This window comes from Genypterus blacodes, unplaced genomic scaffold (assembly GCF_046128005.1).
Source record: "Genypterus blacodes isolate CSIRO-AG114 ecotype Tasmania unplaced genomic scaffold, CSIRO-AGI_Gbla_v1 ptg000067l_1, whole genome shotgun sequence".
Lineage (NCBI taxonomy): Eukaryota > Metazoa > Chordata > Actinopteri > Ophidiiformes > Ophidiidae > Genypterus > Genypterus blacodes.
Genome location: NW_027466879.1, coordinates 3,233,038 through 3,248,030, shown reverse-complemented (window position 1 = coordinate 3,248,030; position 14,993 = coordinate 3,233,038). Strand labels below are relative to the sequence as shown.

At 43.8% G+C, this 14,993-nt stretch overlaps 2 protein-coding genes across 2 annotated transcripts; one reads left to right on the top strand and one right to left on the bottom strand.

Moving 5' to 3' along the window:
* Positions 1 to 543: 543 nt before the first annotated feature.
* dpep1 (dipeptidase 1) lies at positions 544 to 4,787 on the top strand. The gene is made up of 10 exons (XM_076156315.1): positions 544 to 855; positions 1,000 to 1,126; positions 1,627 to 1,759; positions 1,868 to 2,018; positions 2,667 to 2,736; positions 3,022 to 3,198; positions 3,425 to 3,509; positions 3,601 to 3,676; positions 4,016 to 4,151; positions 4,521 to 4,787. Exons 1-10 carry the CDS (start codon positions 722 to 724, stop codon positions 4,686 to 4,688), a joined length of 1,257 nt encoding a protein of 418 aa, XP_076012430.1. The 5' UTR covers positions 544 to 721; the 3' UTR covers positions 4,689 to 4,787.
* A 97-nt stretch (positions 4,788 to 4,884) lies between these two features.
* On the bottom strand, positions 4,885 to 14,261 carry slc22a31 (solute carrier family 22 member 31). The gene is made up of 9 exons (XM_076156314.1): positions 13,823 to 14,261; positions 10,489 to 10,592; positions 10,240 to 10,394; positions 8,379 to 8,547; positions 7,969 to 8,114; positions 7,331 to 7,439; positions 7,018 to 7,232; positions 6,650 to 6,761; positions 4,885 to 6,552 (listed from the first exon to the last, which is right to left on the bottom strand). Exons 1-9 carry the CDS (start codon positions 14,258 to 14,260, stop codon positions 6,093 to 6,095), a joined length of 1,908 nt encoding a protein of 635 aa, XP_076012429.1. The 5' UTR covers position 14,261; the 3' UTR covers positions 4,885 to 6,092.
* Positions 14,262 to 14,993: the final 732 nt, after the last annotated feature.

The following is a 14,993-nucleotide window of genomic DNA, read 5'->3' as shown; positions in this document are numbered from 1 at the left end:
GTTTTATAATACATGATAATAAATATTGTCAAAACGTTTTTGAATCGTACTGAATTTATTTGATTTGACAGTCAGGTATTGATTACATGCAGAAGTCTATACAACCACTAGGCTACTGAAACATATGTCACACTAAATAGTTAGACATTATGATCTTCCGGACCTGAATACCCCTGCACTAGACCGTCATGGCGTTGATATGTTCATGTTGTAGACTCGATGAAGTTTATTTGACGGACAAAGAACTTTATTACCCAGGAGCGGCCTTTAAACCTGCAGAGTACTGTGCTAATCTTTGGCTTTGCAGTTCAAGGGAATATTTAGAGATCTATAATCTATTTTCCGAAGGCCATAGAAATAATTTATGAGAAACATGCCTGGTGTATAACGTCAAACTGCACATTATACATTAACCAACGTGTGGGAAATGTGAAGTCTACTGTGCAGCTGCAAAGCTGTAAAGTGAAGAAGATCCAAAACAGGAGGGGCGATAAGGATTCATATGCAGGAGCCAATACCAACCGAGAGGATACGGAGAGAATCTGAGAGTGGGAGAGAATCTGCAGAGAGGCAAAGTAAAGCTGGATGAGTAACAGATAACGAGGCAGAGCGGCAGTTTGTATGATCAGGATTCTTTGGAGATTAATGGGAGTTCAGTCAGTGTGATAATTATTACCCAAAAGAAGAACAGCGAGTGTAAAGGTTAATAAAAGTGTAAGAAATGCCGTCCGGGGTCATCACAGGTGTGTGTGTGTCGCTGTGGATTATGTCCTGTGTTGTCACACTCACCTGGGCTGAGGATCCAAACCTGACCAGAGCTCTGAGGCTCATGTCTGAGACGCCGCTCATCGACGGGTAGGTGCCACTCTGCACTCAGCTGGGTACTATCAGGATTTTGAGGAAACTGTGAAAATGGGAGTAATTTCTTAACAATCATGTGAAATGCTAAGCATTGAGCTGCATGAGGGAACTAACACTGAGAGCTGTGTGACCTTTAAGACATAATGACCTACCTTGGCAAATGAGAGAGCAATTCAACAACCAGCTTAACAAAGTGGACCTGAACACACTCACCACGACACACACCAACATCCCAAAGATCAAGGAGGGAAAGCTGGGAGCACAGGTACAAGCCAACACACAGCTCAGCATTACTCTCTATATGTTTTCACTTTTAAACATACAGAAAATAAAGATGATTTCATTTGGTCTTATGGCGAAACAGATCAAGCAGTTGGTTTTTAAGTTCCTCCCTGCTCACCCATTCCTTTCTCATGATGTTTTCCTTTGGCCTGGAATAGACGCCTCTGACTCAGGCTTCAGGCTATATTGTTTAAACCATCTGGATTTAATTGATGTTTGGATAGACCACAGTAAAACTCCCTGCAGATCTCAGGACACCATTTAAATGTGACTTTCTTTCTTTCTTTCTTTCTTTCTTTCTTTCTTTCTTTCTTTCTTTCTTTCTTTCTTTCTTTCTTTCTTTCTTTCTTTCTTTCTTTCTTTCTTTCTTTCTTTCTCCAATGTGTGAATGTGAAGTAAAATGCAAACAAACACATCTTTTCTCTGATACACACAGGCAGCATCAAGGCGTCAGGACTCATTTCTCCTGTATTCGTCTTGCAGTTCTGGTCGGCTTACGTTCGCTGTGAGAGTCAGTATAAAGACGCTGTCAGACAGACGCTGGAGCAGATCGACGTGATCCACAGGATGTGTCAGAAGTACCCAGAGACCTTCATGTTTGCCACCAGTAGCCAAGGTGAGATGATCTAATTTATTTAGTGATACGCTCAATGAGAATGAAAATGATGATGATGATGATGAAAATGTCCTTACTCATCTCCACCTCCTGCCTTGAATCACGCAGACCTCACCACTGCCTTCACACAGAAGAAGACAGCCAGTCTGATCGGGGTGGAGGGGGGCCACTCCATCGACAGCAGCCTGGCCACACTGCGCATGATGTACCAGCTGGGGGTCCGTTACCTCACACTGACACACTCTTGCAACACACCCTGGTAGGAGCCATCCCCCACCACACACACACACACACACACACACACAGTTAATATTTTAAAACAGCGATATAAGCATCCAAAACTAGTTGTCTCTTCAAAAATGGATGGTGTGACAGTCAAATGTTGAGGAAACCATTATTTTCTTGATTTGAGTGCAGTGATCTGCCTTATTGTTTAATAACACAGAGGCCAATTTAAATACAACACCTGAAATGTTTTGATTTGCATTGGAGACAAAATGAAATCAGTTTCATTGCACTGGAAGATTGTTTTTTCATTTGTTTTGAGAAATGGAGCTCTCTCCCAGTGAGCTGGCAGATTTCACGTTTGTATTTAATCTTTCATATCAGGCTTAACTGGTCTAAGTGGTGTGGAGAGTACGGGGGATTCCTGCCAACCCGTCCTGCTCTCCAGTAACAGTATCAGACAGATCGGATACCGTACACGCTCCCATTAAAGCACAAAGCATTGCAGAGGATTTTACCAACATCTGCTGTTTGTGTCACTAAGATTGAAAGTCAACTTCTGAGAAATTTGAGCTCTCAGAAGTAAATCATGACTTTGCCGTGTAATCAACACAAAAAGAACACATGCAACAAATACAAGTTATCATCAAATGTATCTTATGATGCTGTCTTGTGCTGGCAGGGCGGATAACTGGCTTGTTGACACTGGATCAGAGCCGTCTGAACACAATGGCCTATCTCCATTTGGCAAGGTTGGTGTAGGGTTAGGGATGGGTTCACTGTTCTATCCAAATGCCATAAAATACCAATGAAAATGTAAGCTTTTGTCCTGGTTTATAGTCTGTTGTCTTCAACTTTACAATGTGCCATTCAAATCTATTGCAACCACAATCAAATCTGCCTCACAGATTGACTGAATAACTGATTCACAGAACGATAATACCTTTGGATCACAGGCTGTATCTTTTAACGAGGACTGACTTCATTTGACAACTTCAGTTTACCATGATAATAAAAATGCTGCCTGCCTGTGACAGCAAGTGGTGATGGAAATGAACCGCCTGGGGATGCTGATCGATCTGGCTCACGTGTCTGTGAAAGTGATGAACCAGGTGCTGGACATATCCAAAGCCCCGGTCATCTTCAGCCACTCCTCCGCCTACAGTATCTGTCCACATAAGAGGAATGTCCCAGATGAAGTTCTCAGGAGAGTGGTGAGTGTGTGAGTGTGAGTGTGAGTGTGAGTGTGTGTGTGTGTTTCTGCTGTTCTTTATCTTACATAAAACGTTACATAAAAGGTTTAGATGACTATAAAGGCTAAGGAGTGTAAGGACAGGTCAGAGGTCATTCTACCAATCTGTCTAACCAATCAGAAACTACACAGAGCCTTGTACCATCCTCACCACTATCTATGCCATAAACTGTTGTCCGTCTCCTCAGAATAAAACACAGGGTATAGTCATGGTGAATTTCTACAACGATTACGTCACCTGCCAAAAGACTGCCAAACTCTCCGATGTGGCCGGTAAATGACAGCGGCTGTAAAGATGATTAAATATTAACCTTGACATTCACTGTAAACCCCACTTCATTCATGTTTACTGCTTTCTTTTTAGATCACTTTGACCATATAAAGATGGTGGCTGGCGCAGGCATAATTGGTTTTGGTGGAGATTATGATGGTGTGTCAAGGTAAGAGAGGGATGGCCTCACAATGACTTGTCAGAGGTTTAATACATTTTGCTTAATCTACATAGGACCTACAAATAATGTTGAGGTAATAAATATTTATGTTACTTAGCCTTGGTTAGCTCACAAGTTACTATCTTTACTTTACTACTCATGTTTCTTTAACATATGTAGTTGATTGTGCCATAGGTGGGAAAATACCTTGCAATATTTTGAAGAACCGCTTTTGGTGACCAAATTGGATAAAAAAAATAAAAAAAACCCCTCAAATTTTCAAAGCCTTCAAGCTCTGAAGTCTTTGGTTAAAACGGGAAGGAGTCAGATTTCCTATTTCCCTGTCAGATTACCTGAGGGTTTGGAGGACGTGTCCAAAGTGCCGCACCTGGTGGCTGAACTGCTGAGGAGAGGATGGACTGATGATGAGGTCAAAGCAGCTCTTGGAATGAACCTACTCAGAGTCCTACAACAGGCGGAGAAGGTGAGGAACACACACAGTGTGTTCGTACCACCGACTCCCACACAGGAATGCATGTGGGATGAAATTCTTTCTTGTGCATTCCAATACACACACATATTCAGTCGGGTCCAGCTAGAAAACACCCCGTTCTCCTTATCTAACTAGTCTCTCCCCCCCCACACACACACACACACACACACACACACACACACACACACACACACACACACACACACACACACACACACACACACACACACACACACACACACACACACACACACACACACACACACACACACACACACACACACACACACACCAACCAAAGTCATATGGATGAGATCTCATCACAATCAGCTCTGTGCTTCTCTGATTTTTGCGTGTCAGATCCGTGACAGCTTGAAAAACACTGCTGCAGACGATGTGCCCATTCCATCGGAGGAAGTGAAGAACCCCTGCAGGACGCGAGACGGCCAAGCTAGTGCCGGGGCCGTCCAGACGCTCAGCATGTTGGCCCTTATGATCACATTGAGTGTCCAAGCACTCATCCAATAAGCAGCTTAGTAGATGGAGATCAATGCAGACGATCTCTGAACTTTGACTGTTTATCTGTAATTAGGCTGTTTTATTTGTTTAAATCTGATCTAGAAACCCTCTGTGATGTTTGTTGATTTGTTTTTTGTGTAAAACCAGAAACGTGACACGTAACAAAGATGTTACCATGACAACAAAGACGACAATGCTTCTGGTGTCAAAACTGACCTGGTTGAATTTATTAAAACTGAGTTCAAGTTTCAGTTGTGTGTGTTTGTCACAAGAGATTGTCACAAAGCGGCTGCTACAGATACAGACGGACCGAGTTTCACTGAGTCTCACACGAACCCCGTGACATTGTAACAGGAAGTAAAGGGCCTCGTCTCCAGAAGAAGAGCACCATCTAGTGTTAAATGCAACATATTGGCATTAACTGAAAACATTCTAAATTACAAATTTTCTCTTTTTTGGGGGTAAGAAAGTCTGACCACCCAAGTGCACAGTGGTTAAAAATAAAGTCACTTATTTGTGTTATTTCTTAAAAAGTATGTGTGTGCATCGATGGAGACTTGTGACAATTAAAAGTGAAAAAGTAAAGAAAAGCAGCAAAAGGACATTAACATTAAAGCCACTTAGATACCATGTTTTGCTTTTCCTATTAAGAGACACACGGCCACAAGAGACAAACTAAAGAGTATAAAGGCGTTGGTATTCTTCGAGAGATATAAAAGGAAAGATTGGCTCAGATAATGCGTCAGCTTTTCACATGGAGAGAAACAAACAAAGCTCACGATTTGACCTTAAATCTTAAAAAACAAACTCCTGCAGTCTGTAAAAAGCAAACTAGGGTTTTGGAATATAAGCAGCACCTTAAAATGATAGTTTCAGAACAAAGAAGAGACAAACTTATCAGCAACATTACAGTTCAGACTTAATTGTAGCTCAAGGAAAAAGAAAATATGCCAAAGTAATTGCCTTTGTCACAAACTTAATAGTTTTCACTGAGTGCATCACTGGCGCCCTCTAGTGTCGGAAACATCACAAGGAACACCACAGCAGAAACCATGCGGCCTGCATCCTGCTTAGGCTCGTCAGCATGGGTACACTGGTGAATCAGACTTAATGACAAGAGCATGATTACTAATAAATAAAGAAGTGCTGCTGCTCACATGATGGACTGAACTCCCACGGGTGCACAAGCTTCTCTGGTAACACTGGTGTCTGACAATCTAGCTTGGATGGCTCAGTTGCATGTAATTAGATAAGAGTTGGATCACTATCAAAAGAATATACAGGAAAATCCATGCAGAGTTCAGGTCATCAGGTGAGTTATGACCTTACAATCACTGATATCAAACGTCTCTCACAGGTTAATCCACACAAAGGAAGTAACACTAGTCTGTATGAAGGTGGATATGGTGGAAGTTAAGATTCCACCTCTCTCTGCGTCTCGTTCTCTTGCCTAACCCCCCCATTTCGCTCGTCTCTAGGCGACAGCAGAGGGGAGTGAGCAGGCACGCCAATCTTATATGGCATAGAATCTTTGTTCAACATCCTCCAAGTGGCAGAGACTAAACGGGAATAGTTGTCAGGATTGTACTCCGGTACCGGGTCCCGCCTGGGGCTCAGTAATGGCAAGTTGTCCCTGTGAGTCCGGGACAGAAAGAGAGGTGGCCGCCGCTGGCTCTCGCCATCCTTCATGGAGTCTGGGAGGGGCTTGCGTTTGCTTTCAGGCAGGAGCATGATGCAGAGCACAGAGAGGACGGCGAAGGAGGCGAAGATGACGTGGTGAAGGAAGTAACCGCTGTTGTTCTGGAGCTCCATCAGAGAGGAGGCAGCCATGCCCACACAGCCCGCTGCCAGCACCAGACCCAGGCAGCCGCCGCTGAGAGGGAGGAAGAGGAGGGGGAAAAAAAGGAAGAACATGTTAACCTCACAGCAATTCACGTCTCATCTGGAGATTCAGCTGTGGTAGAACTTACCGAACTACTGTCGGCATGACCTCGCTGGCGAAGAAAGCGCTGAGCATGGCCAGAGCCTGAGAGAACAGTAGGCCCACAACAGACAACACCAACACCAGGCCTCCACGCAGGTCTGACACACAGCAAACACAACACAATGACCAACTAACAAACACTACAACTGCAGCAACATTCTCAACATATTATTCTAAATAGTAAAAGAAATGAAAATGGCCTGGATAAAATGATTGGTACCCCTTTGAAGTGAATTGTAGTTCAATCTTATATAGTATTAAATCTTTTGCATTAAATCTTATAAAGCCAAGAAACTGACAAGAATGTACTTCCTGTTAAATTGTGAGTGTCAGTGAAGCGGAGATTGAACGTACACTGAGTGAGGGCCAGCAGCAGTAATGATGATAATCCAGTGATGATGGCAGACAGCAACAGAATCCCACGGCGACCAAAGCGATTGACAGTCATGCAAATGAAGACGCAGGCCAGTGCTCCGGTTATCACTCTGAGAAAGTAGCTGAAGTAGAAGTTGGAAGAATAACTGTGTAGGTTTCTGGTGAAACAGTACTGGATGCCTGTTCCAATGAACCTGGAGGGGAAAGAAGCAGATGAAAGGTTCGGCCTCAATTCTCCTCTCCAGGTGCGATTCGATTTCATTGTTTTGCACAAAAGACAATAAAGACTCACAGAGTGAAGCTGAGGATGAGACAGTTCCTCCAGATAACACAAGTTCGACGCAGCTCAAGAACTGTATAGTACCTAGGCTGGAAGTCTTCTCCATATGCTGCATCCATTTCTGTAAAGAAAGTTTGTTTGGTCAGATAAATTGCTACAATGTTGCTCGATTTGGTCTCACAAGGGAAAAGGCGAGTCATCACCACTTATGTGAACATTCGCTCTGCTCATTAGTCAGAAATGTGTGGAGGCAGGAGCAAGACAATCACAACAGGAACAATTCAACTATGTGGGATTCACATGGACAAGAACAGAGGTGGCATCCTTTCCTACACTTGGTCAAACTAACATCACTATGGAAACACAAGGCCTAATTTGACTTGAAGACAATCTTGTCTTGTCCAAAAACTTTGTTCTTGCAGAATCATGCGGCGTAACTTCTGCTTCATCCCCGTGCTGTGTGTGCTCAGTCCAGCATGTTGTTTTATGTGACTTTACTTCTATACTTGAGTGTGTTCATATTTGCTGTTGCTGTAAGGGAAGCCTTTTGACTTGTTGGTTGTGTTTTGAAAAGAACCGAACCAAACATGGGAAAACATCCTTAAACCTGGGGAGTGTGTGTGTGTGCATATACTGGGTTGTGTGTGTACCTGACAGCAGAGTTTCTCCAGGGTAGATTTCATCATGTAAACACACATTGTTCCTGGTGGAGAACACCTGGAGGCTCCTCTTTGCCTGAGGAATCTGAGCTGTGGCCAGCAGCCAGCGAGGAGACTCAGGAAACAGTGATGCACAGCTGAGGATGACAAATTGGATACACACAGCTTCACACAGTGTCGCACAGCGCCACACAGCGCCACACAGCGTGCTCCCAAGGAGATCAAACAGAAACCACATCTAACTTAGCCACTTAAAAAGATAAATGTGGTTGTACAACAAATCAGAGACTCATCTTAGTTCACTCTGTCAAAATGATGAAGAAGAAGAATGATGAAGAACTTGAATAAATCTATGCATCATCCACTTCTACATGTCAAATGTGACGCCATGCATGTCTTACCACCAATAGGAAAGCAGCAGGAGCATGGGTAACGTGGCCACAGCCTGGAGAACGGGCCAATCACGGCACAGAGCAGCAACGCCTGGCAACAGCAGCTCTGCAAACACAGCGAAGAAGCCGCTGACCATGGCAGCCATGAGGCGATGAGGAGGGTCACACAGCTCCAACCCTGACAAGAGACATGGGAACAAAGTGAGGAAGGACAAATAACATCAAGGCCTAATACATCAGGCCGAGATGTATGCATTTCCTGTCAGGATGCGACCCTCTTGTCCTCACACATGACCTCACTGAGTCATTGTCTGTAAGGTTCTGCAAAGTGGCTTTTACTGGATGATTTAAACTTCTTCTTCTACATCTGTAAACATGTACCAGATGTATGTTAATGTCAACATGTTTAGGGTGCAGTCTTCAATATGAGGGATTATGATAATAGGGTAAATTCACCACTAGAGTATTTTTAATAAAGGGCTTTTAATGTATGTGATCCTTGTGGCATTTCCTGTTTCGTGTTTGGGACCAAACTGTGGAGGTTTCTGCTGACCTTTGACCTCCTTCCCTCTCCTGGCAGCAAGGAGAGGGAAAGTGTTTGGAGTTCCCATCCTGCTCACTTCCTCAGCTTCTGCTCTGTCCTGCTATTGTTTTCCCTGCCGTTATGGAGGAGCCACACTCACAGGACATCACAGAGAATCAGTCAGGGCCTCCACCCAGCCTGAGGACTAAACTCCATCTGGACTCAGTGAAGCCCTGATCTCACAGGAATGTGGAGGTATTTAAGTTAAGTCGAAAACAGACAAGATACATGCGTGTTTCTTATTTCAGTCCACCACCTCGTACCACCGACTCCCACACAGGAATGCATGTGGGATGGAATTCCTCCTTGTGCATTCCAATACACATTTTCCGACGGGTCCAGCTAGAAAACACCCTGTTCTCCTTTTCTAACTAGTCTCTCTCACACACACACACACACACACACACACACACACACACACACACACACACACACACACACACACACACACACACACACACACACACACACACACACACACACACACACACACACACACACACACACACACACACACCTCTTCAGGTTGGATCTGCTGCCAGTAGGTACTTTAGTGAGCCCACATGTAAAGGAGAACACTGACCAGTTGCCTCCTGTCAGTCAGAACTCAACCCTCAGCTGCTGCTTACACCACCTGCTCGTGTCTTAAATGTCACACAAACAGCTGGACACTCTGAATCTCTGAACCAGATCACCAGACACTTACACTGCAAGTTTCAATGGCTCAATAGTCTGATCATGACTACAGCGACCATTTATAGCCCAAAATGACAACAAGGTCACAAAGGCTTTAACACAGCAACATCCAAACCAGGAGTCTGACTAGTTGATGTGTCCACAGCTCAGTCCACAACCAGAAAGAGAAAATATGATGCACAGACTTTGAAACAACAAACAAAACACTGGTTACTTCAGTGTGGTTGTGGGTTGTTAACTTGTATTCTTTGTTTTGATTCAGACCCCATGGTACGTAAACACACAAGGATCTTCTATATCATGGTGGATGTTTGTTTACAGGTTGTTGTGTTTGGGCCTCAGCACAGCCACTCCTCCGCTGTACAGTACAATCATTTCCCCTGAGAGGAGGCTGCTGCAAACTGCTAATCTTATTATGAACGCAACATCTTCTCAGGCTTTCATACAGAGTCAGGAAATGAGATGAGGCAGAGATAATCATTCTACATCATACAGGAAGCTTGCAGTGTCTCTCAGGAGAAAAGGCACACAGACTAAGTGAGGGGACGTCTGCTGAACACGGCTGTGTGAGGCTTGGTTTAGCTCACTTACTGGCAATGTAAGAGGATACAAACACTCCGGCCAGCGTGATGCCCTGAGAGAGCCGCAGCAGCAGAAACACCACGGCGCTGTTGGACACACACACGGCCACCCCGAGCAGACTGGACAGGCTGACGGAAAGGAGGAAACCCTGCCGACGGCCCAACCTGAGAACACACAAATTCACACACACTGCAGTCATGTGTCGGTCACTCATGGAGCCACACACACACACCCACGGGAAGTATTGCTATTTCTTACCAGTCGCACAATGAACCGAGGATGATGTATCCCAGAATCCATCCCGTCATGAAACAGATGTGCTGCAGAGGGATTTTCCTGTAGTCGCTGCAAACCAGGTTCCACTGTGAAGACAAAGAATTTTATAAGAGGAAAGGCGTTTTTATTGGAATGTTAAATGAAGCTGAAGCTCAACTAGTTTGCAAATAATGTCTGAGAAGCAGGAAGAAGCACCTTAAGTCCTGATAGACACATGTGATGAATAACACACAGTCTGGATCTTTGCTGAACAGGATGTGGAGTGAAGGGATCTCATGGAGTTTCAGTAGAATACCACTGGTGTCAAACATATTGATCAGTTAAACATTCCCAGTGTGAACCAAACAAGCTTCAATAATAAAATCAGTTATCTAATCAAACATAACAACGTCTTACATGAACAATCTGAGTCTGCTGCTGCCGCCTTGCTGCATTTCTATTTTACTACCTAACATGTTGCCAACAGTCAGGACTCACACAGAGAGAGATGTGTGTGTGTTTGTGTGTGTGAGCTGGAATGTGGCTCATGTCCTTCCTAAATGAATTAAATTGTCTGCTGACTGTTTAATTACATTACAACAAAGTAGCGCTCAAAGTTGATCGCGCCAGCAGCTCCTCGCCGGCTTAGTACCTCTTGTCCTCTTCTACTCTATGAGTTTGTGTCACATTTCACAATACTGCAGCTCACCTGAATGTGAATCCAAACGACTCACACACACACGCCACTGGAAATTTACAACATTTAATTTAGGTAAGCACAGTGAATGCACCGCCTTCACACACAGCAGCCGCCAAAATATCACTGAATGCTCTGCTGTAGTGAGGCTCATAATGTGTGGTTTCCATGGTGACAGCCAGAGGTGTTTTGTCAGTTTGATGGCACTTTGGGAAGCTGTGGTTTGTAGTGTTTGGACTTTGCTGGTTTTATACATCAAACTTCACCTCTGCAAAACTAAGTCATGCAGTAAGAGGGGACAATGTCGCAAACATCATTACAACAAATGTAAAATACATGAGCAAAGAGTAACCAGGGTCACGCGTATGACCTCACCAACACTGTGACACAAGGGACATCTGCACGCTGAACTAGGAAAATGACGTCTGACTGTCATCTGTCTTTGCATTGTATTCATGTTTTCCTTTGTCTGAGCAGACGACATCATGGCCAGAGGAAGCTGCTGCTGCTGAAGGAGGAGCTCAGGGTCGCAGGAAGGAACACAGAGTCCTTAGAGTTTCCTAACGTCACTTATCAGGGTGAAAATAGTCCTCACAGCCTGCATCCAATTCCAAGACAGGCAACAGTCTGAGGTTTAGATGTAACTCTATTTCTACACCTACTTACCATTATGTTCCAAAGCTTTTCTATGGTGTTACAAGTAAAGAAACTAAATGGGTTATGCAATTTGTTTTCCTAATATTAATGTTAATCAATATCTTCTGTGATAGCGATTGAATGTTTGTGTTTGCTGGCAGCCTTGATGCATCTGGTTAACTTAAGCAAACATGGACAAAATCAATGTCTCATTGAATTTCTCAGTCTGGTCGCTCCTATGATGGTACAAGATTTAAAGGAAATATAAATAACTTCATTATTTTTTCATTCTCCGGCTTTAACTGGTGTTGTCAAGATTACAATCATTATTAAAAAAACTTTGGAATATTTCACCATTTCCAAAACACTCCCAGGTCTACAAAACAACTTTAAAATTCCCTGCCTTTTCAAAGATGTTCATCAATGTAGACAAAGGCTGAGGCAGCATAGAGGCGCATTTACCAATAATAAGTGTCTGAGTGACTTTGAACCTTAAGGTCATTTTGGCAAAGCTACTTTTCACTAAATCAGTTTCAGGTCTACTTAAAAAGCTTCAAAAACCCAACTAGAAGCAATCAAACTGACCAAATCGGACCAATTTACAGACTAATATCGAACTCCAATCAGTTTTTAGTTCTTCTACATTTTGCCATTGTTCAGTCGCTTGTATGAACACGTATCAGTGCCAGATCGTATTAAGTGCACAGTGTGTCATGTGTGGAGTGATTTTTTCGTCGGGACGTCACACCTTCATATCAATATTTGCAAACTGGGATGGATCTTAAGGAGCACAAGACTGATGAGCCACTCTAAACAGAGGATAAAGGGTTCATCGTGTTTGTTTACATAAGCACACGCCAGCACATGACACCAACAGTTTGGTTGTTGAGGAGGACGGACTGAGGATCTGACCGGATCAGGCTTCAATATGGGAAACATAGAAACCAAGAAGAAAATAAATCTCCTCCTCTCCCTCCCACAGTTGTTCATAGTCAACATTTGGGTTTATGGGCTGAAAACAGACACGTTAGCTGTTATCAATAAATGCAGGGTTTAAGCTGTTTAACATGAGCAAATATTGATTGTGCTGCTGTCTTGAGGATTCTGCAACCGTGAAACACAGAAAAACAGCTCTCATTACAGAACAAACCCACTGTCACCTCAGATGAAGACCCAACATTCAGACTACTGCTGAAACTTAACACCGAAGAGGCTCAGAATGACTACATTTCCTCCTGCTGACTCATCAACACAGCTCATAGCAGCCTGATGTGCTGTCAGTCACTTAAACACCTTCTCATGTAACCACAAATCAGTTAACCAGAGTGCAGTTGGCTGAATATTTAGTAGTTTTCTTAGCTGGATGTCTGTTGTTAACTCACATAATACTGTCAGACAGGCACTAGATATCATTTTATAAGATGTGGAGTCTACAAAAGCTGATGTTCAAAAGCATTTTCTGTCAAAAATAAAGATAATGAAGAACTCCATCAAAATGGATCTATGGCCAACAAGTGTGTAAGAATGAGCAAGAATCAAGCCCCATTTTCTAATTCCAACAAGAACACGTAAACACAGTGACATTTATGACAGTGTGAAGGAAATCAGCCATTCAGGACTTCATCACGGGTAACAATTATGATAAGATGGAGATTTGTGGTTTCTTATACAACAGCTCTATGCAAGCAAATGTTAAATGTTTTCTATGTGACAAATGGTCAGACGTAATGATTCCGATTTTACTTGGGTTTTCGTGTTTTGATAAGATGATTGATAAAAACACAAAAATCTTGTCAAAGGCGGGGACTTAGGGGATTCAGAGTGTAAACACAAACCGTTTCAGATGAACCTGTGTTGCTGATTTGTTGGACCGTTTCAGGCACAAACATTGTTCAAACCCCAGTTTATGAGACGACTTTTCCTTCAACATATCCAAACAAGACTCCCATCTGGCCCGCTTCCAGCCCCTCACCTCGGCCCCGCATGCTCACTTCACCGGCTTACCTCCGTGACAAAGTTGCTCCGGAGCCCCGCAGCAGGAGCGTACTGCCACCCTTTGGTGCAGGACACCCTCTCCCTGGGCACATTTTCGGAGAACTCAGTGGTGTTGGGTGGGTATTTGTACAGTTCACAGTGGCTCAGGCCGGTGCCGTTGACCCAGGGGATGGTGAGGTTGAGGTAGCCCTGCCTGGAGAAGTTACTGAGCAGGAACGCGGCGGGGAGGAGGTGAGGGTCCGGTCTGCAGTGGTACGAATCCGGGATCAGAGTGTAGAACACGTCGCTGAACAGGTTGAGTGTGACCGCAAAGCTCGGGAACCAGCTGAAAACCACCACCAGTCGGTTGTAGCGTCCGTATCCGCCAGTCTGAGGGAAGATTTTGCCATTGTAATCCATTTGAAGAGTGTTTGCGGTAACAGCTGGTCCGCCGCCGCTACTGGCCATGGCTCAGGTGAAGAGCCGGACTGGATGAGGGAGGAGGGCGGAGGAGGAGGGGGAGGCTCTGCGGGGCGAACACACACCTCCTGCAGCCTGGCTCAGCGACTCACATCCCTCCAGGAATTAGGATGAAGAATGGGCTCTAATTCTGAGCCAATGAGCTGGGGTGACTTTGAATTTAATGGCCGAGACACAAAAAACAACAACTTAACAAAACATAAATAGATAACAGAGATGGATTTCTGTGCAGGCCAGAAGAAGTCAAAGGCTCAGAGAGGATCCAAGACATTGATTCTGACACATTTATGTCCCATAGATCCAGAAATTTCAAAAATGTGTAAAAGGTCCAGCGTTGAGTCCCCAGCAGGTCCACACCACACCACATCATTACATTATATTATCATGTACAGCTCAAATGTGTGGATTCTTTAAATCCTATGTGGAATTGGCAATTTTGATGAATGCGGAAAATCGCGTTGTCTAAATTTGTTTGTTTGATTACTCCGAAGTGGCTTTATGATATTGATCCTTAAAGCACTTGTAGGGTTTGATGTTTTTGTCTCAGGAGTTCCTGCTCTACTTATAACTGTTTTTCACTATCTTATTTTGTTGGTGGTAAATCATACTGTAACATTTATAGTGTGTTTGACAGTTTCTGTAAATTGTTCCATTCCAAAGAACACTCATTTAGAATTAGGTGTCCTGCAGCGCCCCCGGTGGTCATTTAGCGGTAGTAGCG